Source organism: Electrophorus electricus, chromosome 2 (genome assembly GCF_041902795.1).
Source record: "Electrophorus electricus isolate QZ-2024a chromosome 2, ASM4190279v1, whole genome shotgun sequence".
In the NCBI taxonomy this organism is placed as follows: domain Eukaryota; kingdom Metazoa; phylum Chordata; class Actinopteri; order Gymnotiformes; family Gymnotidae; genus Electrophorus; species Electrophorus electricus.
The window spans coordinates 29,390,055-29,416,538 of NC_137498.1; the positions used below are offsets into that span (position 1 = coordinate 29,390,055).

At 40.1% G+C, this 26,484-nt stretch overlaps 1 protein-coding gene across 1 annotated transcript; it reads right to left on the reverse strand.

Annotated features, from left to right (window-relative positions):
- Positions 1–23,595: 23,595 nt before the first annotated feature.
- Positions 23,596–26,261, reverse strand: evx1 (even-skipped homeobox 1). Its single transcript, XM_027014977.3, has 3 exons — positions 25,866–26,261; positions 24,434–24,669; positions 23,596–24,132 (listed from the first exon to the last, which is right to left on the reverse strand). Exons 1-3 carry the CDS (start codon positions 26,227–26,229, stop codon positions 23,596–23,598), a joined length of 1,137 nt encoding a protein of 378 aa, XP_026870778.2. The 5' UTR covers positions 26,230–26,261.
- Positions 26,262–26,484: the final 223 nt, after the last annotated feature.

A 26,484-nucleotide genomic window follows, 5' to 3' on the forward strand; every position in this document is an offset into this window, starting at 1 on the left:
GTAGAACACTGGTCAGAGAGTAGTAGAATTGGTCAGTGTGTAGTAGTACACTTGTCAGTATGTATAGTAAGGTAAGAGCCCTCCAGGTGACATTTGTAATTGTTACAGTAACAGAATTTACAGTAAATAATATAACAACAATACAGCATTAATTAAGAAAAGGTGACCAAGGGGCAAAATTTTAAATGAACTATAAAAAAAGATAAACAACTGTTATTAAATATAAAGTAAAAGGAGTGTAGTATTACACTGGTCAGTGTGTTGTAGAACTGTTGAGTGTGTAGTAGAACTTGTCAGTGTGTAGTAGAACACTAGTCAGTGTGCAGTAAAACACTGGCCAATGTGTAATAGATCTGGTCAGGCTATGGTAGAACAGGTGAGTATGTAGCATAACTGGTCAGTGTAGTAAACACTGATCACAGTGTAATACATCTGATTATAGGAGTTTATTTTTAGGCAAACCATTGTGTGACTTCTAGGAGTAATGTTTTATCTGGTGTGGCATTAGAAAATAGATCACGCTGAAGGATTATTAGCCCTGTGTCCCCCCGCTCATGAACAAACACTTCAGCTGCTATGCTGAATAGTCTGCACTTTGTTCCAGTCAAGTACACAGACTGTGTACAGATGTGTACAACGATAATTGAAGTTTGGTGATAAACTAGTTTGTTTCCTCTTTAGTGCATTACTATACACTTAAGTTGAGAGGGTGCACACAGATGTGTGTGTTTGTGTGTGTGAGTCTGTGTGTTTATTGTTGGAGCCTCATGCAGGGTTTGCTAAAGATGAAACGAGGACAAGTGTAGTAGTTAATAAACTCAAGTCTTTAAAACCAGTTTCTTCTGTTACTACCATGATCACACATCAAAAGACGCCTTCTTTCTGTTTCCACTGAATTAACTCATTTGGTTTTAATAAATTCTTACATTAATTTTTCTTCCATCAGCAGCTATAGCACTGGACCACATGCAAGTGGCATTAAAACACAGAAAGACACAGATACAAACACACACACACACACACACACACACACACACACACACACACACACACACACACACACACACACACACACACACACATTAACACACAAAATTGGAGGAGGGGGTCTCCATTTGAAGTTACATGTGGTTTAACATCAGCAACTGGAGTTTCTAGTGCTGGACTTACTGGGCCTGCACACGTGGACATGTTTCTACCAGGGATTCCTTCCAATTGTAGCATGCGCAGGTAAATAATTTAGTTAATGCCCATAAGACAGGCGTGCACATGCTTTACAATCAAATGGGCCCCACCCTTCCACACACACGCACACAAACACATACACACAAGCACGCACACACACACAGACACACACACCCTCACTCCTGTAGCATATACATGGGTCTAGTAGTAAATGAGTGGTTGCTGTAATAGCAGACAAGTCTGCCTAGAAGGGCGGCAATAACCTCTTCAGTCACTGACCCAGAACCTGTGTGTGTGTGTATAGACTGGGGGATGGAAGGGTAAATGTTAAACATATGTCACCCACTAGTCCCAAGAGACAGAAGATAGGAGATACTGAGACACTGAGACATGGAGAGCCAAAGCAATGGAGAAATATTAGGGTCATTCAAATAGATAAAGATCCATGCATCAGAACTAGACATGCAGTACACACTCATAAACATGCAGTATACAGCCACAAACACACACCTCCACACACAGAATACACTCACACATATACTGAACATATAGAATACACCCACAAATACACAGAGTACACCTGCACACATAGAATACACCCACACATACACAGAATACACCCACAAACACACAGTATACACTCACACAAACAGAATACACCTTTGAACACAGAATACATTTACATTTCTGGCATTTAGCAGACACTCTTCTCCGGGGCGACTTACAAAAGTGCTTTGTCATTTACTCATAGAATATATCCTAGTCAGTAAAGTATATTAGTACAAAATACACAAGGTCTATCTTAAACAATGATAAGTACAATAAACAATAAGTACTAGAGTTTGTTAAACAACATCAGTGTAATAAACAATACCCTACAATAAGTACTAGTTTAGTTAGTCAATATAGGAGCTGGGTCAGTTGTCATTTAAATATTCCATGAATAGAAGGCTCTTCAGTCTGTATTTGAAGACTGCAAGGGACTCTGCTGTCAGAACAGCAAGCAGCAATTCATTCCATCATTCATTCTGGGATCCAGGACAGAGAATAGTCTCGATGCTTATCTTCCATGAGACTTGAGGCATGGTATTTTAAGCCGAGCCGTACTTGAGGTTTGAAAGACTAGAGGAATGGATCAGGCTTTGACCAATGACCTCATGCATGAGGAGGCTGGTCCATTTTTGGCTTTGTAGGCAAGCATCAAGGTTTTAGATCTGATGCATGCAGCTACTGGAAGCCAATGTAAATGCAATTGCTGCAGACATATAAAAGTGTTCACATACTAATGTGTGGGTCTGTCCTTGTATGTGGGCAGGTGCAGCCTTGGTGAATGAGAGACAGGCAGAGTTACTGGATAACCCTAAACACTCATAATAGTTTAAAAGATATAAAAAAAAAGAAGAAGCAAGAAACAGTTTACTGTCTTAACACTGCCACTCCAGTGTGTTTGTGGTATGTGTGTGTGTGTGTGTGTGTGTGTGTGTGTGTGTGTGTGTATTGGGGGGGGTTGTTCTTCATGTGGTTATATTTACATTCCTGTTAAAGTAAGAGGGAGTAGCACTGTGCCTAGTTACACACAACTCTCCCTGTCTGTCTGTTTCTTTTTCATAATTCGCAAACTCAACTCATTTCCTCCTTCTTAATGTTCCTCTTTATTAGTTTTCTTACTATGCCTATTATATATTCTTTTAAACATTATCTTATAATATTTTGATTTGGCACTAAATAAGAAAGCTATAAGGTCTGCATGTGTCTAGGAAAACAAAGTGATGTTAAAGCCAGTCTTACAGTTGATTTAATATATTTTTCTTTCCCAATATAAGTAGCAGATTGAATTACTTGAATGAGCAGGGCCAGTTAATATGCTGTATGTGTCACTTTTATTACTCTGTGTGTGTGAGTGTGTGTGCACGCAAGAATGAGAAATGATGAACTGCACCTCACAGATATCAATATTGTATTATCCAGTACTGCACTGATGGATTATTTGGCCCTGAGCCTACAGGTCAGCAGCCTCTCTAACCTTTGCCCTTTGACCTGTGTCAGGATGGGCCTGGACCCGAAGCTGCTGGTTAAGATTGTGAATATGAGCTCTGGGGTTCGTGCAATGATGTGTGTAACCCGGCCCTCCACCCTCTGCTAGCAACTACCATGAGGTCTCCACATCACACTGATGGGTAGATGCTAATGTGGTTTTGATCCTATATGACATGCAACCTCCTTTGTGTGCAACAATACAGTTTCCCAAGACCTGATGTTACAGTACACTACACAACACATTTGTGTTTTAAGTTAGACAGAATAACATTCTATATCTGAGATTTCAATGTACAAGGTTGATGGTAAGGAAGTTCTAGAGGAGCATGCGTAACACCACCACGGGCACATTTACATTTTACACATTAGACAGATGCTCTTAATCAGACTGACTTACAGTTTCAAGAATATTACAGAGGAAGGTGAATGCAGTGTTAGTAGCCTTGCCCAAAGACTCTTATTGGTGTAGCATAGAGCGCTTAACCGGATTGGATTTGTGCACCCTGGTCTCCCACAGGAGAGGCAGTGTTGTTACCCACCACTAGAGCAGTGTGTTAACACCAGGAGAGCATTATGCTATTTTAAAATTTTATGATAGTGTGTTTTTGTTGTCTGTTTTCAATTAAAAGATAGATACATTTACATATTTAGTTGCTATTTCATATATTCTATAATCATGAAAAGATGCCACTTTACTAGTATGTATTGAGGAAGTGTATTGAGGAACAAGTTAAAAATCCCAGCACTAGTACATTTTGTGTGAAAATATAGTCTTGTATTTTTGGCAGTTCAGTTGGCAGGTGTAATTTATTACACTAGTATAAGAAATGTATTAATCAATACAATATATATCAACAAATACACTAGATCCATTAAGTATATGCTACAGCTTTATTTCAATTAGAAAACCCTAGAGGGGAAAAGAGTTTTATATGGTATTAACATTTAATAAAATGTAGAAGGAGGTGTTATGGTGATTTCTCTGACATTTCTGGGAAGCAGGAGCAAGATGTAAATGTGGGAGCACAAAAATATTTATTCCAAACAAGTAAGAAAAAAAAAAGAAAGGATTACAAAGGAAGGCAAGAAGACGAGGCTTGCTCAGTCTTTAGGCTTCTAGGGATGTTGGGCTCAAAACACTAATCTCAAGTGCCTGTGGGAATTATATAGGAAGGGGAATAAACAGGGAACAGGTGCAGTAGATGATCTCATAAACAGGTGACTTAGAGCAGAAGAGTGGTTGAGTGTTGTGATTGACATGTGTGATTGGTGCTGTGTGATTGGTGGCTGGATACTGGCTGGGGTGATTGTTGACCGGTCACTGCATAACGGCTGGGGCTTGACAATTTCCCTCCCCCACTAGCTGAGTGTTAGTGATCTCCATAGGTCTACTTTGTCAGTCCAATACTAGTCAACTATTTCCTACTATCAAAATAAATGCTTACAGATATGTGTTAAAAGGGAACTGTTGAGCACTACCAAACCACCTACTGTTGTGCAACCAATTTATAATTGTCCCACTCTGTAAATTTATCCTGGTTCCAGACATGGATGTGGACCATGTGACCCTTTGAAGTGAGACATGTAGTTTTCAGTTATTTTAGGATGAAGAGAAACATGTACTGTCATGTTTCTGTTTGTCATTTCTCTCCTGGCAGGTCCTGAGTTTTGCCCAGAACACTGACACCTACACTGAGACCCCTGTCCCTCTCTGTTCTATGGCACACCAGATCTATCTCACCTTGTGCATCTGTGGCTATGCCAACAAAGTCTTCTCTGTCTTTTAGTTCCTACGAAAGGAGGAGGGACAGTAGATGTCACTCATAAAGGTATGGGTGGCTCATGCCACCAAAGAGAGTACTAGTCACTGTGATTATTCAGTGAGGCACTGGCATGCATGTTTATGCCTAATAGAGGAAATTCCTTTAAAGCTACTCAGTCTTGTTTCTATGTTAAGTACTAGCCAGATGGCAGTGCTCATGATTAAGGTACTTGTCACTTCCAAGTAGTCACTGCTGAGCAAGGCCCTTAACCCGCAAATGCTCAAATTCAGTCATATTTGTAATTTGCTTTGGATACGCATCAGCTAAATGCTGTAAATGTAAATTGTAAAAGTTAATAACAGTATGTCAAAGAAGTACTCAAATAAAGTCTGCAGGTATCTGTTTTAAGGATACTGTTCCATTACAATCTTAATGGGGAAAGATGATGATATTGGCCATTGTAAATGGTTCTATATGTTTTTGATTTTCATTCATATGAATCTGTTTGAGATTTAGTCACTTTTACATTTCTAATGGAGGCCAGTCTTTATTGTTTATGAAAACTGATATGCATCATATAGAGAAAGAAAAAATGTATAGCTTATAATTAAATTTTCTCTCTCTCTCTCTCTCTCTCTCTCTCTCTCTCTCTCTCTTTCTCTCTCTCTCTCTTTCTCCCTCTCTCCCTCTCTTCTCTCTCTCTCTCTCTCTCTCTCTCTCTCTCTCTCTCTCTCACGTAAGCATATTTCACTAGGCTGATTGCATGATGTACTTGTACATGTAAATTTCTTTCACTTCCTGATTGACATTTTTTGGTTATGCTGTTATTTGGAGATAGTCATGCTAAAGTGATCCACACAGGTCTCCATCTCAGTTGTAATTACAATGCTTTCAGACCAGTATCTCAATAAAGGTGAAAATTAAATATAGCTTTTGCATGAGACTGTTAACCTTTGGATTCATTTCCTAAACAAACTACCCATTTGTTTGTCTTCCTTGTCTGATATTTGTACTCTTCTTTAGCATGAGTTAGCATTAATATTAGCCTCCTGTTCACTTGTATATTTGTATAAGACTGTGCTGTGTTCCTTGGCTTGGAAGCTGTTGTAAGCCATTGTGTGTGTGTGTGTGTGTGTGTGTGTGTGTGTGTGTGTGTGTGTGTGTGTGTGTGTGTGTGTGTGTGTCACATAGGAACAGAGATTGTTAAAGTCCAATATATACTTTGAAATTTCAAAGAATAATGGACATGCCCTTCAAAACATCCAGACAGTGGTCAGTGACACTGAGGGTGTGTTGGGTGAGGTTGTATCTGCTCTCTCTTCTATCATCTGCCAGTGTGTGTCGTCTGCCAGTGTGTGTCGTCTACCATTGTGTGTCATCTGCCAGCCGCTCCAGCTCTGTGGTCTGTCTGTTTTACTATTGTTCTGTTACAAAGCTCTGCTGCAGACAGCCCAACCACACGCACACACACACACACACACACACACACACACACACACACACACACACACACACACACACACACACACACACACACACACACACACTCTCCATTGCAAATGTCATTATTTCCATCATCACAATCAGAAACAAAAAAAGAACCTTGTAATGGTGTTTTTTGGTCTTTTTATTTCACGTTTTTATGAATCCTGCAGCCCTGTTTGCGTCTGCAGACAACCTCAGGCAGTCAGACAAACCCTGTCTGGATTAGTGCAAAGGTTGTAAAAGCTGCTTTTATCTTACGTTCTTAATCGTGGTAGTTAATTTTATGAATAAAGCTCGTGATGTGCAGTTATGTGGCAGCAGGCTCTGACAATCCCCTGTTCCATAAGTGCTCTGATGGCTAGTTGTTAACTGGGAGTATTGGGCAATAACTGGTCATGTTTAAACTGGAATTTAGGGTATACACTAAATGGCAACATTTTGGTCTTCAGCTAATTACTCTGCTGCAGTCTGGAAATTGATGTTGAACCTGTCAGTGTGGAGCCTAATGTTTTGTAGTGCACAGAAGCTGTGTTGTCCACTATTATAGCTGAAGTTTTTATAGCACTGACAGTAAAGTAACAAGTGCAGTTTAAATATATGGTGTATGGTGTGTAGGAATAATCCATTCTAAACAGTAGGAATGCAAGTGTAAGAATATGCTACTTCTTTCTGACTTGAAACTGATGTCCTACATCACCAGCAGTGGCAAATCTAGCTGTAAGCTTAGCTTTAACTCTAGCTGTAACCCTAGCAGTAAGCATAGTTTTAATAGTTTTAACCCTAGCTGTAACCCTAGTGGTCAGTTTAGGTTTAACCCTAGCTGTAAGCCTAGCTGTAACCCTAGCAGTAAGCATAGTTTTAATAGTTTTAACCCTAGCTGTAACCCTAGTGGTCAGTTTAGGTTTAACTCTAGCTGTAACCCTAGCAGTAAGCTACTCTGACAGCTTGCTGTCCAGTCTGACCTCTATGACAGCTATGAGTGCTGAGCGTCAGCTATGTGGAGTGTGATTCATATTTGGGTTTTTAATTTGGCTGTTTACAAGGGAGCTGCTGGGAGATGCGGTTGCCTCATTAACAGAAACTTGAAAGTGACTATAAAGGGAGCAGCGGTGAACCCAGCCCACACTGACGTCTGTACACCATGCAGACCTACACACACAGACACACAGACACACACACAGACACACACACACACACACACACACACACACACACACACACACACACACACACACACACACACACACACACACAGCAACTAAAGTAGATAAAGACATCCACACAACCCTGATGCATACACACATGGACACTGCCCTTTCAACACACCTTGCACAGGAGGCCTAGTCACTGAAGTGCAAGCTCTGCATAAAGGAAAGTAGATGAACTGTTTATAGTTCAATAACTGAAAAAAAAAAAAAACTTTCTTTATTTCCAGTTTAGAGCCAAATCGTCTAAACAAAGAACATTTGCCATATTGAACAGTATCTACAACTGCCCTGAAGCTGAACTGAAATCTAAAGGCAGAGAGTCTGATAGAGAGAGTAAGAAAGCAGGGAGAAAGAATGTGGGAAGATTTAGGAGACGAGAAAGGGAATGAGGGAAGATGAGGAAGAAATAGGGAGAGAGGGAGAGAAGGGTTGGAGTGGGGGTCAAAATATGGTGCACTACTGGGTGTCTGAGGTGTTTTGCTCGTTACTTTATTGTTGCACAGCATTTTAAGGTGCTTAAAATGATTAAGTGTGTGAGAGACACCAGATTAGCCAATTAGCCACATCCTGCAACACCACCTCATGTGTATGCTTGTTGGGTGATGGGTGTGTGTGTGTGTGTGTGTGTGTGTGTGTGTGTGTGTGTGTGTGTGTGTGTGTGTGTGTGTGTGTGTGTATTTACATGTGTTCCGGGGGTCAGATGGAAAGGCCTACACTAATTGTCCTCTGCCCTGTGTGTGTATGGAGACATAGATCCCTGATAGCACAGATAGATCCCTGTGCAGCAAGCCTTGCAGGTTCACACAGAGCCTCCAGTGTGTTCATTATCTTATTGTAATTAACTGGAACTGTATTGTACTGCTCTTTAGTACATAACATTGACAAAGAGAAAGATACATGGTTTATTGTTAGTGGCTTCATATCAGAGTAAGGCAAGGTGACAGCTAAATGGACATTAAAGGTAAACTTCACTCATAAACTGTAGGGTTGCTAATATGGTATAAAATTTGGGCTGGCTAACTGCATACAATTAAGGTTATTCCAAGTAATTATACTAATTGGTTAAACAGAGTAATTATACTAACTGATTATCAGTAGTATTTAATGGTAAAATGTTTATTTAAAAATCTGCAGATGAAGAGTAAAGTGGGAAATACTGTAGTGCATATGTTGGCTCTAGTCTTCTGCCCTGTAGCATGAGTTCCTCGCTAGCTTTTCTGATTTGCAACACTGAATTATGGGTATTATGGGATTGTTTTTGTTTGTTTTTGCTGTAGGATGAATCCATGTAGCCTCAAATTAAGTTCAGTATGTCATTTAAGATATGCTATTGTCCTCAGCTTTGTGCTACTCTGTACCTCACTATATGTGTCTGTCTGTCTCTTACTCTCTCTGTCTCTTTGTCTCTCTCTCTCTCTCTCTCTCTCTCTCTCTCTCTCTCTCTCTCTCTCTCTCTCTCTCTCTCTCTCTCACTGAATGTATGGTGTCGTATATGACTAATGATGGTGTGTGTCCCATATACATTACCTTCTACTCCTCACATTCAGGAGCCCCTCATTATATTAATTACTCATATTGGAAGAATGATCATCGGCCCAATCAGAATCCATCACAGACTGGTTCCCATGATGATCAAAATCCATCTCCGCTCATTCCCATGATGACTAGTTCAGTAAATGATGACAGTTCTAGCACCCATGGGGTGGGGGTTGTACACATCTATCTATGATAGAGTGAGCTAGTCTTAGGTGGTTTGGTGCTAGCCATTTATGCTTTCCTGAGTGTTCACCTCACCCAGCTAATACTAGTCCTTCAGTATGAGTGTTAGTACAATTAACCTCACCCAGCTAACTAATGTTAGTCCCTCACTGTGGGCATTATCAAATCTAACCTCACTCAGCTATCTAATGTTAATCCTCCAGTATGTACACTACTCTCCCATATTTGGCTTGGAAAAAAAAGCAGTAAAAATTATGCCCAGTTGTTGCTGCAAAAAATATGTGTATGCTCTCATACACATATTTGGACAACATAGACATGGTTCTTGTACAGTGCTAACAGAGCGCTATTGACCATAAACATGTTAGCAGTATTAACATATCTTATAGCTTATTTTTCAACTCAATGTAAATTTTCAGTGATGTCTCAATTACAGCATCATGTTGCTTGTTTGTTGAACCCCGATACTTCAAAATTGAATTCAATGTTGTGCAGATATTGCTTTAACAGTTTCCTCTTCATCTGCTGATAAGTATATAAAATGGAGTAGTCAGAGTTCATTGTGTTTCCATAATGACCTAACAAGGTAATCAGTGTGTCTAAACACTTTATTTGAGGAATCTGCATTAAGGAGACAGGATTCTATTGCCATAATGAAAGAGAAACTGCTTCCAATGTCTCTCCTGCTGCTGCACACTTGAGGTTTGCTTCATGGTCAATTGACCTGGTATCTCATCCATGTCTTTATTGAGAGAGAGAGAGAGAGAGAGAGAGAGAGAGAGAGAGAGAGAGAGAGAGAGAGAGAGAGAGAGAGAAAGAGAGAGAGAGAGAGAGAGAGAGAGGAAAGGCAGGATGACGGGACTAAGGAGGTTGACTTAATTCTGAGGCAGCTCTGATTAGCCCCACCATGTTGAAGTTGTTCTCTAGTTTATATTCATTGCAGCTTTGAATACAAACCAGTACAAATCAGACATGCCTGATTATGAAAGAGGAAAGACCCAGAGAAATTCTCAGAAAGAGGAGGATTACCCACAGTTCTTACAGGAAGGACACCCAATAACAGAGTTGTTACGTACTTTTATGTGTGTGAGTGTGTGTGTGTGTGTGTGTGTGTGTGTGTGTGTGTGTGTGTGTGTGTGTGTGTGTGTGTGCACGCACGAGTGTGTGTGTAATTGGACAGACAGTTGTGTTGTGCTGAGTTTATATATGGGGAATGGAAAAAGAAATAAAAAGGTTAAAAAGAAAATAAATGACTGAGACTAGGTCAGAGGGCAACCACTGTATCTGTGTTTTCTGGATCCCTGTTTCTCCTTTTCGTCTCCTCCCATGGGTCTGTTCATTTATCACCTCATCATGCCCCCTCGAAGAGACGGAACAGGCCTGGGGTTTGTGGGATTCGTCCCTGAACACGGAATGATGGGATAGCGTGGTAACAATGTCATGGTTAATGCAGTGCTCTCATCCACAGAGCTAAATCTTCATCTGTCACCACTGCCTGCTGCGTAGCCACTTTTACAGGTAATAGGTGCACCCAACATGCTCAGTGGTGTGTTGGCTGGGGAAGATGGGTAAATTTAGGTACTATTGGCTCTTGATTGGAATAGAGCTGGCCAACAAGCTCCTATGTGGCTGTCAAAGAGTAAACATAATAAATAGATGCACAGTTCCCCTTTTTCCCTTACTCTAATGTTTTGTTCCTAACACACCCACAATGGACATGGAATAATCCAGTTTTTGGATTTGGTTTGTAATATATCAGGAATTATTGGTAGTGTGATGCTCTTGTGTATCTAAATTCGAGATATTCTGGTATTTTGCCCCATTTTTACTTTTTGTTTATTAAGAGTTTTTGTGTGTCATAGATCTGTCGCTCTGCCACTTTGCTTACTCTGAATGAGCATGTTGTTTTGCTGAGTGTATTGCACCTGCGCTCTGAGTGTAGTACAGTTGAACTCTGAGTGTAGTACAGCTGAGCTCTGAGTGTAGTACAGCACTCACTATCAGTGTCAGTATCTCTCCAGCTCAGGACAGGCTGAGAGGAGCTCATAACATTAACTGGTTTTTTAATCTCCCCAAGCACCACTTAAAAATTGGTAGGCTTGTGGACAAAGTCAGTTAGCAAAATCACAGCCAGAGATCGTTGCAACCACTGTTTGAATCTGGAGCTCACATTTCCAAATTACTCCTCATTTCTAGAGTAGGAGCTTTAAGCTCTTAGTGAATCTCTCCTTTATGATAGTAACTCCTTCAAAGGGCAGCAGTCTGTATCTGAGCGAATAACTGTCATGTATTGGCCATCCTTCACTGTGCTTGCTAGTGGCTAGCGTTTCAGTGCCAGAAAATCAATAGAAGGGAATGAGACTGTTCTTTCTCTGAGATCCAAACCTAGTTTTGATGCATTTTGCATCTGTCTAAAATAAACTGGAGCAAAGCTCTCATTATATGTTCAGTTTATACTGAATTTGCAGTTTTGTCTCAGAAACAATACTTAGATAAAAGTGAGACACACTTACCTATTTGGTTGTGCATCTGACAACACACCTCTTTAGCACCTTGAGAATCTGTCCACAATGTTCATTGATTCTGTCAAGAGAAGACTCCTTATTTACATCCATCTCTCTCTCTTTCTTTCTCTCTCTCACTCTCTCTTTCACTCTTTCTCACTGTGTATCTCTCTCTGAGGATCAATATTGATTATTATCTTTAGAGGCCTGTCTGGGTGCAATATTTTATTTCATATCATCATCATCATTATCATTTCTGCTGTGCAGGAGTTACAGCTCGTAAGAGAAGGTAGAAAACAGCAAAAGGGGGAAATGAGAGGAAGAGGAATAGACTGATGAAGACCGCAGCCCGTATTATTCACTCACTATGGGGTGAGGAGGTGTGTGTGTGTGTGTATATAAAAGTTCCTTTTTTGCTCTCAGATAGTTACATGCAAATAAGATCTTGCATCACAGAATGAAAATCAATTTACTGCTTATAATTCATATTCACATTTACAGAGGTGAGCATTTATGCACCTACTTGAGCACATAACTCTTTAACTGTGTGTGTGTGTGTGTGTGTGTGGATGTGTGTGTCCCTTCAGATGGACAGTGCTCCATCACACTGTGTCTGATGGCCACATGATGACTATTGACGCTGCGATGATGAACTCGAATAAAAGTGATTATGATGAGTTAAGACTTTTAGTGAGGCTATCTCTCACTCTCACACTGTGTGTGTATATGTGGTGTGTGCGTGTGTGTGTGTGTGTGTGTGTGTGTGTGTGTGTGTGTATATGTGGTGTGTGCGTGTGTGTGTGTGTGTGTGTGTGTTGCCCAGGGTCTCCACTGTTCAAGTCTCTGTCTTAAACGGAGACTGTAAACCTGATTAGTGGCACACAGTGGAGATTGAGAGAATACATGATTTTAAGTCCCTGTTGCTACTCAGGTCATAGGAATAATAATTTTATGTTTATATATTTGTAATCATTAGAAAGCTGGATGAAGAGCAGAGAAGGAAATGGTGGTCATGGCGTGCGTGCTGCACTGTGGGTTCTCTGTTCAGCTTTGTCATCAGAGAGTGAGCAAGAGAGAAACTCCAGAGGTCAGCCGACTGTAGAAGGGGCTCATAAAAGTTCCATTAACCTGCTTAAAGTTAAGAGGCTGTTCAGCTTAGCAGAAGACAATTACCACAAACAGAACATCACCATAAAAACCTTCCTTACTCTCTGTTACTCTGTCTGGCTCCTTCTTCCCATCAACAGACAGGCCCAGGCGGAAAGGACATGCACACAGGTACACCCACGTACCCCCTTCTACAACCACAAATCAGTGTCTTTGTGTCTTTGTGTGTGCGTGCATGTGTGTGTGTGTGTGTGTGTGTGTGTGTGTGTGTGTGTGTAAGATGGAGAAATCCAGTGCTTGTTTTTTTTTCTCCTGGGTCAGGGGAAAGCATAAACACTGAGTGATCTTTAAAGACATCTATTAAAGACAGTGGCCTACCTCTCTCTCACACCACTGCCCTTGTCCTGGCCTGTATCTTCCAGTAGCTTCATTCCACCTCTTATAGCTCACATTAGCAAACATTTTAATAATGTCCAGTGTCCCAAACATTATAATAGATCATGTTCACTTTGAATTTACACACTAACATTAAAATTACATTTCTTTTGCTAGTCTGTAGTTTATTTCTGTCATTTACCCCCCACTATTTATTGATGCAACCCATACCACCATGATTCATGGTTTGAATCCCTGCTGTTTGAATCCCAGATGTATGTGTACAATATAATCTTTCCTGAACTGGCTGACACCCATTGGAGTAGATGTAGTTAGGGCTGGGTTAGGGCTATGTCCAGACATTCACAAAAGCAGGTATATTTACCAAAGTTTCTGATTGTAACAGATGTTAACTGTGCTGTGTGTGTTGCTATGCAAGGACATTTAATCTCACATATATTCCTGCACACTTCACTTGTTTCTTTGATGTAATTACATGATGGATGTAAAATGTTCATCTTTTTAAATGTTTATCTGAAATGTTTGTATTTTTGGTAAAATATTTTTTAATTTGTATTTTTATCTTCTTATTGGTGAATATTCTAAACAGTACCAGGCTAATTTCCTCTACATTACCTTATCAAATCTCGCTGTGCTACAGGAGTAGTTTAGCTGGCTATGTTATTGAACTGTTAATGTATAACAACCCATGGAACAAATCGTGAAGCATTACAAGTTTTATTAATCATTAAGAAAAAAATCTTAATTAAAACAATACACAATAAACATTGTTTATAGTCCTTTCTGAAAACCAGGAGTGTGTGATCCTAATGCTCCAATAAGCATGATTGATTGACATCCCACTGTCTCAGACTCACAATCGGCTATGTTACTCTATCAGAACTGAATACAAAGACACAAGCAATCAGAGTTATGTGTACATGCACATACAAACGTAGTGCAATGTATACTGATGCATATCATTGTGAAGTTCAGATACCAGATGTGCCTTGTCCAAGGGTGGTGATGAAATGATGACTTTTTATGTTTTCTATCAGGATGAAAGCAAAACTGTGGGCTTAGAAACAAATGGCTAGTTACCTGGATAGTGAAAATTTGCATAAACTTCACTACTAAATAATTCAGCCTAGCACTGACTATGGTCGAAATTTCCTGTAGTTAAAAATAAAACTGGCCTCTGTAGAATATGTTACTCAAATACAATCCCTATTTTATACTGATATGTATAAATGTTATAATTGACATTTCAGCACAGCTTTGACTACACACTTAAGTTAATCATCCCAATGATGCGGATTATGCTGTAATTTTGGCTAAAGCCTTTGCTCGCTGGATAGAGAAGTTGAGAGTGTTGGGTGGGCTTCAAATTTGGAGTGTTTGCGAGTAAAGATTATGTAAACAGTACTCACAGAACATACTTGTACATGCACATTGTGTGGCCACAACAGCAGGATTAACCAAATTAAAAAGGAAATAGATTTAGGCTCCCTGGGCTTTAAACAATTATTTTATTGCTATATGGCCCCAGGTGCTGACCTAGCCTCTCGGGTTTAAGATTTGCTAACTCCAAGACATGCTCTTCATTTTTATTATTATTATTCATATTCAGAATTATTTTTAGTTTATTATTACAAAAAAAAGGAACTATAATTCTATTTTTAGTATTTCTGATCCCAGAATTATCTTGATACAAATGACACATTTTTTCATTCAATTCCAATACATATTTCAAAAATCATGTAGATATAGATTGTCAAAATCAATTACATGTAGATTGTCAAAATCAATTCTCAAAGTCAGGAGTCATTAGATCCTTTCAGTGTTGTGTGACTGCTGTCTACATGTTCGGAAAGAAATGCCGAAAGGCTGTCACACTTCAACAATTCACCAAACAGAGTGTGTTTGTGTGTGTATGCATGTGTGTGCATATGCACATGCAATTGTGCATGTGTATGGATACGTGTGTACTATGTGGGTACATGTACATGCGTGTGTGTGTGTGTGTATGTGTGTGTGAGTGAACTGGCTCTCACAAAGAATGAAAACAGGTAATGTGTAATGACGGTCCTCAGGTATACATGTCCCCTGTGTCCCCACATGTGGCTTCAGGTCAGAACCCATTATGGTGAGATATTTGTAATTTGAAGTGATATTACTGTTCACAAGTGTATTTTGACAAATCATGATTTTTTTTAAGTCTGTAGGACCTTGGGAAAGGGTGACTCCCACAGTATAACAAATCCTCCAGGTGACCCTCACAATTCACAAAAACAAGCGTAGGTCTCTCTCTCTGTGTGTGTGTGTGTGTGTGTGTGTGTGTGTGTGTGTGTGTGTGTGTGTGTGTGTGTTTGCACTTCTAGATAAGTGAGTAAACGTAATCCCTGCCCTGTTTTCTTTAGGGGTTAGGAGGCTGGAGCATATCAGAGACAAGTAAGAGCGACAGAAAGATGGAATGGAAATGCATCAATTGGTTCCAGAGCCAATCTCACATCCCCCAATGTCTCTCTCTCTCCCTCCTTCTCTGTCTCTGTTTCTCTCTCCCACAGACATAGACTTAGATACCTTTGTACATTGAATGTATTCAGGTTGTAATACATTTTAGAGATCAGTATAGGTAGAATAGCTATTTGTGTGTAATTCATAAGAACTTTAGTATTTGTAAACCTTACAGAAGCAGATTCTGTGTGTGAGTCAGTGCTGTGTAAATTTTAGATTGTAGATTCCACCCTTGATAGCCTTTGACTCTGGTAGTCTGTGAATGGTTGGGAAAAGTCTGGGCTGGTGTGGTTGTAGTTAGACAGCATGGTTGACATGCAGCAAAGCATAGTGCTGTAAAATAAAATGAGGTTCGGAGAGAGCTGGAGAGAGAACTGGAGAGCACTGTAAAGCCATTGGCTGCCTCAGCTATCATAAAACAATAACCCACTCCCATAAAACAAAGTGCTTATTAAATTATTTTAAACAGTATTGCATGATGTGGGGATATTTCAAACCTTGGCAAAGCTTTCTGGGGTGCATAAAGAGTTTTGGGAAATAAAAGAGCATTAATGTCTGCAGCATTAGCTAGAACCATAATTATCACACTAGTACACCAGTGTGAGATCTCCAAGAAAGTGATTTTCCCATGATCCTCAATTTCACAAATATATTTAATTAGAGTTACACATCTTATCAAATATGATGATGTTGCTAGTAGTAAACATTAAAACTTTTAAAGTTAGAAATCTGCTAATAAGATTGTTTAGTGGTTTTGATTGGCAAATGTAGTGCACAGTGATAAAGTTCAACTTTGGTAAATTAGATCTCAATGGAAGACTGGTACGATCATTGTACTAGTACGTTACTCTGTTGAGAGGTTGATCATTCTAAACAATATATAAAAGTCATAAGAAGCTGAGAGCTAATTCTATGCCCATTGATTGTTGATTTCTTGTTTTATAAGGTATTAAATCCCAGTGGGATACTGATCAGATATTATTTTCTAGAACTTTAATATTGCCATCAAGTAGACTGTAGAATTGTGCACAAAAATGATTTTTAAAAAAACAACAACACAAAAAGTCCAGAATGTGAGCACAGTAGTAATAACAGGATGTTTTGTATCATGATTGCTATTCCAGCAAAGGGTATGCTTCCTGTGATGGTTTATTAGACATGTTCATAGTCATCAACATTTTTACATTTTTATTTACATATGGGCTGAATGACAGCTGTGTTGTGCTGATACCCCTGCTAGCCATTATAGACTCTGCATGTAGCCTTAACATTTAGCTGGTTTCTGCTCAGTATAGCACATTATGCTGGCAAAGCCTAATAGGAGCAGTGAAGTGAAGGAGGTATAGACCTGGATCTGCCTCGCCTGGATGCTTTAGAGCCATAAGAGCAGGAGATGGAGAGAAATGGTGTTATCCATGGCCACTGTTGTAGACAGCCACTACAGATCTCTCTGCTTGGAGGATGAGTTGTGACTCTTGAGAGTGATTATATCTTGGGAAAGACCATTTGTGTAGCACCATAGCATGGTAATAGTCTTGCCCCTTGTATAGACCTATACATCTGTGTGGGTGTCTGAAATCACTGAGGAAGACTGCAAGTAAAGAACAGATTAATGTTTTAAAATGGGATTTGTAGTTCCCGAGGCAGCAGTATCCAGTGATAAATGATGAGATATATGATAAGACAATCAAAGCACAGTTTCACCTAGAACCACTGACACCCTAGATGCAGATGAGCATGGACCACAGATACAGAATCATTGAGACCCTAGATCAAGAATCATTAATATCACAGATACAGAATCACTGACACCCTAGATCCAAAATCACTGACAACCTAAATACTGATGAGCCTGGACACTAGATCCACAGTCACAGTCTCCTTAGATCCAGATGAGCACAGACCTTAGATGCATAATCACTGACACTCTAAATCCAGAACCACTGACAGCCTAGATCCAGTTGAGCATGGACTTTCTGGAAAAGTATCTTAGCTATAAATGAGATTAATCTTTTACTCAAAATATGAAAGACTTCTAACCTTTTACTGAAGTAAATTTATTCTATAAGACATTATGAGCTGAAATATTTATCGTATTCCCATTTATAGATATTTTAAGTTGACATGAGTCTTTAGAAATTCGTAAGTAGTTTCCATGACTTCCTGTTTTACTGGGTTATAAATATGACGTGGCACAATGACTAGTCTCCCTTAATCATCAATCAACATGAGTGGAAAAAAATTCAGAGACATACAAACATGGAACTACACAAACATGAAATGTTTGTTGACCTTTATTAATCAAGAAATGTCTACAAAAGCATAATAGTTTAATTGTTTGGAGCCTTCTTAAACCTGCCTGGAACACAAGGGACGATGATTCAAGAGCCAAACATTTCTCCATGGACCATGGTTGGGGAATTGCAGAGACTGGTTTCATCTTGGGCTCATCAAGTCTACATAGACCAAGTCTCTATAGTCGGACATTGCCTCCATCTCAGGAGTTTGCTAATCATTACTAGAATTTTTACTGGAACCAGGTTCTATGGTCAGAAGAGACAAAACATAATGCTTTGTGGTACCAGTGACTGTAGTATGGCATCTAAGAAAAGAGCCTGATTCCCACTGAGAGTTATGGTGGGAGAACTTTAAGGGTGCTCTTTTAGTTTTTTTTTCCTGCAAATAAATTGGATAACATGTCAGATTATATGGTATCATGAACTCCTTCAAGTAACACAAGATGTAAAATTGAAATCTGGTTATGAAAAAGCTAGAACTGGGTTGTAGTGGATTTTTCCCACAATGATCCAACAAAAATCTTCAAATCCACACAAGAGTGGATGTATAATCACACCATGGCTATCCTTCTCCCCTAAACTAAACTCCAGTGAGAACTTCCTGGGTGAGGTGAGTATGAGAGACCCCAGGCAAGGGCCCTACGATCTGTAGGGATTCTGCATGGAGGAATAGATTCAGATCCCTTGTTCTGTGTTCTTCCATCTCATCAAACAAAGGAAAAGACTCAGTGATTTAACCTTGTTAAATGAAGTCTGCACAGAGTACTTAATACAATCGTGTCAGTAAATGATACATATTTTCACAGTAAAAAATATTTTACATTTTTTCCTGAGAAGTGTATCAAAAGAAAGATTTTCTGTATTGCTGAGCATAGATAAAACTATAAAACAAATGAATTTTCAACTTGTATTAATCGAGGTTGGTAATCTTTCTGATGGGCATTCTAGCCATAAGAGATGAATTCACTATTTATTCCTATATATAGAATAATATAGAGGCAAACAACTCGTTCGCTCTTATATTTCTTTCCTTTTTAGTGATTGTGTCTAAGATTAAACTTGTGTTCAATGAAGACTATATCAACACAAGTGGATTAATAACAGATTTTGAACCCCAACTGCTAACCATGAGTACAGGGTCAAAGGAAACAGAATGCTAGCTACTGTGTACTATGCAACACACAAAACATGCTGATTAGCAGTGAATGTAGCGCTGACATATGGGACCACAAAAGGAAAAGGAGAGAGAGACACTGAAACTGCGCTGTGCCACAGACTCCAATGCCTTCACCAGTATGACACCCCAGATGAGCACCAAGAGTGATATCTTCTCTTTATGCAAAAATGGACATTCATATTTGAACTCTGAGGAATATCTTACACATATATTTTCTTATTGCTTGCCGTGGACAGTTATTCTGAAAGGCTGACAAACATATTTTGATGGATATTATGTGGGATAGGAGTGCTTTCTTGTTGGGGGCTTTTTTTAAAGTGCGTGTATTCCTGGCATGGTTTAAGATTGCTCTTAAGTAAGCTCTGTTGGGCAGACAAAGGCCAAACAGTGCACCTGCAAAAATGACATCCCTGTCGGTCCAATAAAAGCTCGTACTATACCAAACCAGTGTACAGACAATGTAAATATTTGTCACAGCACGTTCACATCTATGTCTGACCCCTCATACAAAGCAGGCTGGGTTTCTGTAATGGGAGCAGCAGTTAGTGACAGCAAGGTTACTTGTAATGACCTGCACCAGATCCCCTAAATCATCTTATTTCACATATAAAGAGGCATTAGGCTCCTGCGATGATAAGCCTTTCCCTTTCTATGCAGAACCGATGAGAACCGAGCTGTCTCTCAATGTAGGTGATTGAATCCTGAGACACGGACAGGAGAAACCACATGAGAATAAGACCCACATCACTGCACCGCACTACCCAGAGGTAATGCCTACTAGGCCAACATGCCAGCCAGGTCTAATACAGTCTTCAACCTGCTCGGTTTCCCTTGAATAAATTACTCGGGACGTTTTATCTAATGGCGCGCCTGTCGGTGCTTTGTTTCTCTATCTTGGACAGGGTGTTGTCTCCGCTGCACCGTAAATAATGTTGATAGACGCTATTGGAATATGACTTTCACACACCGCCCGACTGATTTAAGGTGACCTCTACTTTCTGAATGCTATTGAAAGCCTATTTAACCAGATGAAGGCTCAGATTGTCCGGCGCGCGTGTGCATTAATTTGCCATTCATCATCATTAGGTAGCGAGTGGTCTATTCACGCCTTGCACTGTCCGCCGTAAATTAGAACGTAAACAAGCTTTTAAACAGCCGCCACCTCGAGAGGCGGGCAGCTTAACGGGCATCTGCACAGTACCGCCCCAGCTCCTGGTTTATTGTCAGTCCAAAGAGAGGTTCTTAGCCTTAATGTAGCCTAAATGTAGAACTGATAATAATTATAAATGGTGCCTAATAGTTTAGACTAGCCTATGTTACCTTCAAAAGCTTAACCACTCGTGTGTGTCGTTTTTATCACCGTTGCTGTGTTGGACGGTACTGAATGTGCACGCGCAATGGTCCAGGTCAGATCGATGGGTTAATGTTTGGCCCAAGAGGTGCCCGACTTTGTACATAATTCTTCGTCCCCTGTAGCATATTCGCTGAAGCTATAGACGATACAGCCGTTAGCCGAGACATGTTTTGAAGTCTGAATATATAGTTTATATTGTTTTTAGACAGCCAGTGAAGCAGCTGTATAAAGGGTGATTTTTTATCAAGCCGGGTATTTATCACTCTCTTACCTTGTTTTACTATTCATTGTAATTTTACTTCGCCTATTTTCCTTTCGTGGCCATTCCCGTGATCTGGGTAGGCCTTAACGTAATAGGACATAAATCTGCCTCTCGGTTTAGCTATGGCCCGTCCGTTTAAATGGCGCATTATTCCAAACATATGCATTTAAATCAGCCCGGTCACACTTACAAGAACTGCGCTTAATAGGACCATCAATCACCCCGCGCTACACGGCCCCTCCGTGGCGGAAGGCTAGTGGTTCACGTGGATAGGTGCGGGTGAAAACTTTATTTGTTGACACCCGTTCATAAAATAAGAGGATCACCAATTAACGAAAGCAAAGGAGACACTCCGCCCTCCCCGCGAAAACACAAACAGGTGCCCCTTATATCCGTGAATATAACGGAGAATCAGTCCAAATTTGCACTATAAGGAAACGGAAATAAAACCTGAACGCACATGAAATATAATTTTTGACAGTCTATTTTTCTCTACATGTTCCATCATAGGCCTAATATTATTTTAAGGCTAGATTATGTTATTGACTTTTCGCAGGCATTTTCATTGTGGGAGTTTTCCCTTGTCTTAGTTCATCTCCACAGGGTTAAAACGTGAAAAGTCACTTCTGATCTGCTACTGTACGTCTTAATCTACCCCTTGGGCATTTCAGAGTGTCTTCTGAAGCTTTGGTGTGGTGGTGGCGCGCTAGCCTGAGAGGTAGTATCCAACTCTACCCATTATGTCCAGAAAGCTTCGATTTGCAGCGCAAGTGCCTCAGTTACCCGGTAAATCCAACCAATTAACGTGCGCCGATTGGCGAGGTGGAGGAATCATCGATCTCTCTATATTCCAATATCTCCTCGAGACATCTCATTCCACTGTTTCTCTTACCGGCGCACAAGAGAAAATATAACTCCGTTAACTGCGACTGGGGACTATTTAACTGTCAAAAACAATATCTTCTCGAGATTAGAGCAGAGGATTTGGTTACGCCCGTTTGGCTACATCACTCCAGTATCTGAGAAGAAAACATTAAAGATGTGCCTCACTGGTAACCATTTAGATTGCGTCATCGCAAATGACAAATTATGACTGAATATTCAGGAGCATTAATAGGCAACATTAATATTATAATAATTATATTAATTAATATTCAAGAACGAACATGTGATGCTAGGTATGAGTTCTGTACGTTCTTAGTTTTCTTAATTCTCGTATAAAAATGATATAGTAAATTGCACAGGCGAAACCGAAACACGTGGTCTTTTACGTGAAATAAATACTGATTGTAATGAATAATCATGCAATATATTGTTTTTTCTTTTTAACTAAAATATATTTTTTAAATAAAACTGTTAATAAATGTAGGCATATGTGTTCTTCACAGCCAGTATCTTAGAGTAATTGTATTAACGGAGTGTTACGCAAAGAATAACTATAGTTGTTCTATTTTTGAAGGACATTTCTCATACTTTATTTTTAATGAATTTCAGTACATTCAGCAATTTTCATTTCAAATACAATTTATTATGAAAAAAGCAATGGACTCAGAACATTACACTAAGATATTTTCCGAAGTCCAATTCTGCCTGCCTGACTATTCCTTATGTCATATATGAACATGGCTATACTTATTCGTTGATAAGAACCAAGCAATGGTGGAAGATGGGGGAGGACGGGGTATGCCAAAGATAATCAAAGATTTCGTTAATAAATATAGCTGGTTGTGTCTATTAATACTGTTTATTTGAAGTGTGTGTCCATCGAGTTTCGTCCTGGGTGTGTTTGTATGCTTTATTCCTTCAGGGATGAGAGCGCGAGATCACGAATGAGAAAGGTGGCATAGGATGAAGATATATGAGGGGGGGTGAAAGCGTTCAGTTGAGGGCGGGTGGATGAGACAGGCATCTCGGGCTTGCCCCAATTTGCCGCATGTGATTGTCCAATGGATTTCTCACACATCTCCTCCCGTCAAGCCCGTAAGCCTCTTGCGGAGCTTCCTAATCCGCTCCCCTGGCGCCTTGTTACCGGTTTGGCAGACAAGTCTCTGCGCGCGCCGCATTATCATTAATTCAAAATTCAAAAATTCTCCCTTTCGAATACATCAGCCCTTAATTCCCCTCGCATCTGCACATTTCGGCCTGCTACCGGGACCGAGCGTTCATGCGGGAGGAATAATGAGACCGGACTCAGTTAACGAATCCTCTTGTTAAAAGATGAAAAACATCTTTTGTAGTACTAAAGGAAACCATATGTAGGTCAGTTTGGATATGTAAGCAGAAAAAGAATAAATTATAATAAACATTTATTCTTCATTAATTTCAGTACTGGGCAATTTTCTAATTCCTTTCGATCTACAAGGGCAGTGGAATTATATTCTCTCTTAAAAGTCTTTTTATGCAGATCTACTTTGTGATATTATTATCATATCCTTGTTAAATTAGCCTTCCATTATGCAAAGTCTAGGTTCATGATCAGAAATTCTACTCGGTTCATATATTTGCATAGCAGACTGTGGGTGGTTGGCGCATAGAGTTTGGGTCATTCATGCTTTTTTTTTCATTTGTGACAGAATTGCCAGCAAGTGGTCAAGGTCCAAAAGTTTTATCTAGTCAGTGTCAATTCCTCCCTCTGATCCAAAGAAACAGAAGATGATTTGCTGAGAACCGCCGGCGAGAATGTGAGGAAGGAATCAGCCCTAGTAGTGGGTGAACACGAGAAGTCTGCGTTAGTCGATCTCTGTGGAATCCCGTTTGTCTGATTGGCTGAGTGACACGCGAGACAGGAGCACGGGCTGCCACCTGGACCAAGACCGTGACCTGGGCTTGGATATAGTGAAGGGTGTCTGAACGCGCACAGTAGCTCCGGACGCGGGTATGGATGAGAAAGGACCCGGAAACTGTCCAGTGAACGTAAGGGGCTGGCGAATGGCCCGCCAGCTGCGGAGGCCGAACCCGCGGACATTCCGCTCAACGGAGAATAATAGGGCAAAGGCAGATGCGATGGAAACGGATAAGGGAGGTTTCCCGTGGCAGCTGCTTGGCTCATCATATAGGTGTAAAAAGCGGGGTCGGCTGGGTGAGGCCATGTCATAGCCAGCCGTTGGCGCTTGTCCTTCATGCGTCTGTTCTGGAACCAGACCTGAAATCAAAACATTTAAAACACTTAAATACAGCAGTCAGTTGAACAAGCCTTCGTGAAAAATAAAATTACCGTTATCAGAGCGTACGTTTCACGCTTTCAGTTTCTAAAACATCCGTTGTTATTTGGCTACAACCAATGCAAAGACGTGCCAGTGACCAAAACTTTAATTCTGTTTAATAGACAGCTTCGCTTTGTGGCAGAAATAACATTCCCAACCTCTTATTATTTAGCTGCTTCGTTACTTATTGTTCATTTTTTTAATACAAGGACCTGTCATCAAAATTGGATTTTACTGTACCTTGATGGTTGTTTCTGGAAGATTTAAGGCGGCTGCCAGTTCACACCTGCGTGGACGGGACACATAATTCTCTCGATAAAATTCCTTTTCTAGTCGAGCTATTTGCTCCCTAGTAAAAGCTGTTCGGTATCGCCGAATCTGGTCAGCACCGTATGAAATGGTACTTGGGCTCGTGCCCATTTTCCCGCCGTCCACACCGCTCTCGTTAATGTGGCTCGGAGACTCCTTTTCACATCCTGTAGGAATTAAAAGCATATCAGCTTCAGGCCCACTGGTTCTGTGTCAAGCTGTAAGCTTTCCCACTATTCCTATTGAATTATATAATATATGGCTTGTACAATTACATGTACAGGTGTTTTTCTGTTTTAAAATTAGACTAATCAATTTCTGTGGTATTGTAGTACACCAAAGCATTCAAATTAAAACCATATGATCGAAGCTTATTAACAAACATATTATGAAGCTTCCTGACTGTCCGCTATCTTACAATGACATTTTTATTATTATTATTATTATTATTATTATTATTATTATTATTATTATTATTATTATTATTATTATTACCACTACTACTACTACTACTACTACTACTACTACTACTACTAGTAGTAGTAGTAGTAGTAGTTTTGGTATTAATAATAAGATTATTATTATTATTATTATTATTATTATTATTATTATTATTATTATTATTATTATTATAAATAATAGCCTGTGTAAAAAGGGAATACTGTTAATTCAGTTTCTCACCCTCTTTACATTAATGTCTACTAACAGGTTCTATATCTGTTTTAACTCAGGAAGTAGATAAAAAAAGATCAAAGCAGTTTGTTTTCATTGATAGTCCAGTGATGATCCCTCACAGTTCTTATATGGGGCACATTGAGATGGAGAGTGGTACGTATTTCTGTTTTGTAAGTTTGGTGTGCTAAAATGTTCTTTGAACAGAATCCTTCGTCAACTGACAGGGTCATCACCACAAACCACGGTAACATGCTGTAGCGTGCAGCCTGTTTAAATACCATTGTGGGTTGAGCCATTGTTAAATTTCTAACAGAACAAAATGTTTGCAGCTTGAGATTCAGTTGTATGTGTTGTATACGTATCTAATATATGTAGTTTATAGCAGCACGATAATGCGACATCTCGTTGAACGCTTCACGTGTACTGTGGTTTGGTAATTATCTCAATTCAGAACGCAGCAATCGAACACTTTGTCACCAGCCTAAAAGCATGTGGTAGGGTACATTGATTAAACGATTATATCCCTCATTTTTAAATTATGCATGAATTCGTATTTGAAACATATTAATAAATATTAACCGATATGTTGCTAATGATACATGACGCATTATTAAGTTTACTGTGTGTGTGTGTGTGTGTGTGTGTGTGTGTGTGTGTGTGTGCGTGTGTGTGTGTGTATTTTCTATACCTTGTTCTGCAGGGTAGTCCATGCTTTCTGGGGTGCAACTGACATCTATCTCCTCGTAGAAGTCCGATTCTGCGTCGGAGCTGCTGGCTTCGTTGTTGGGGAGATCTGAGGGCTCCCTTTCCTGCGCGGAGGACTTGGTTGTCTGCCTCATTTCCTCACATGTGCCGCTCCGCTGTTCCTCCCTTGCTTCGTGCATTCTGTCTCGTGTGTAAGGAAAAGAGTCTGGGTTCTGGCAATTCCGGTGTGTCGGCTTGTCCTGTTGCTCGCACATAAGGTCGCTAGCAATCTCGGACACCGTCCTGGATGCCGGTGTGCCAATCTGACCTCCCTCTGCGCGTATCAGCGTGTCTTTTCTGCCTTCCATGACCGTTACACGCGGTGTGAACGTATTGCCAAATCCTGTGGAACCTACACAGAGGTCGATCGCAGCGTGGAAAACAGAGGAGACGCAGTCAGAACTGCAAACGTGCTGGCCGTGCGTTGCAAGCTATCGAGAGTGCTGCACGAGCTCTGGGACGGATCACCATTGCCCTCTCTCTCCTCTGGAGCTGTCATTCTTAATAGGGTAGTCGTCATAATAGAAGGCTAGGTGACGCCACGCGTCGATTCGAAGTGAATA

Bases quoted from the DNA above. Each gene is read 5' to 3' on its own strand.
- evx1 (XM_027014977.3), bottom strand. From the start codon at position 26,229: ATGGAAGGCAGAAAAGACACGCTGATACGCGCAGAGGGAGGTCAGATT. The intron at 24,670-25,865 runs GTATAGAAAATA...TAATTCCTACAG, and splicing joins GGACTACCCTGCAGAACAAG to GATGTGAAAAGGAGTCTCCG. The intron at 24,133-24,433 runs GTACAGTAAAAT...TTTTGATTTCAG, and splicing joins TTCCAGAAACAACCATCAAG to GTCTGGTTCCAGAACAGACG.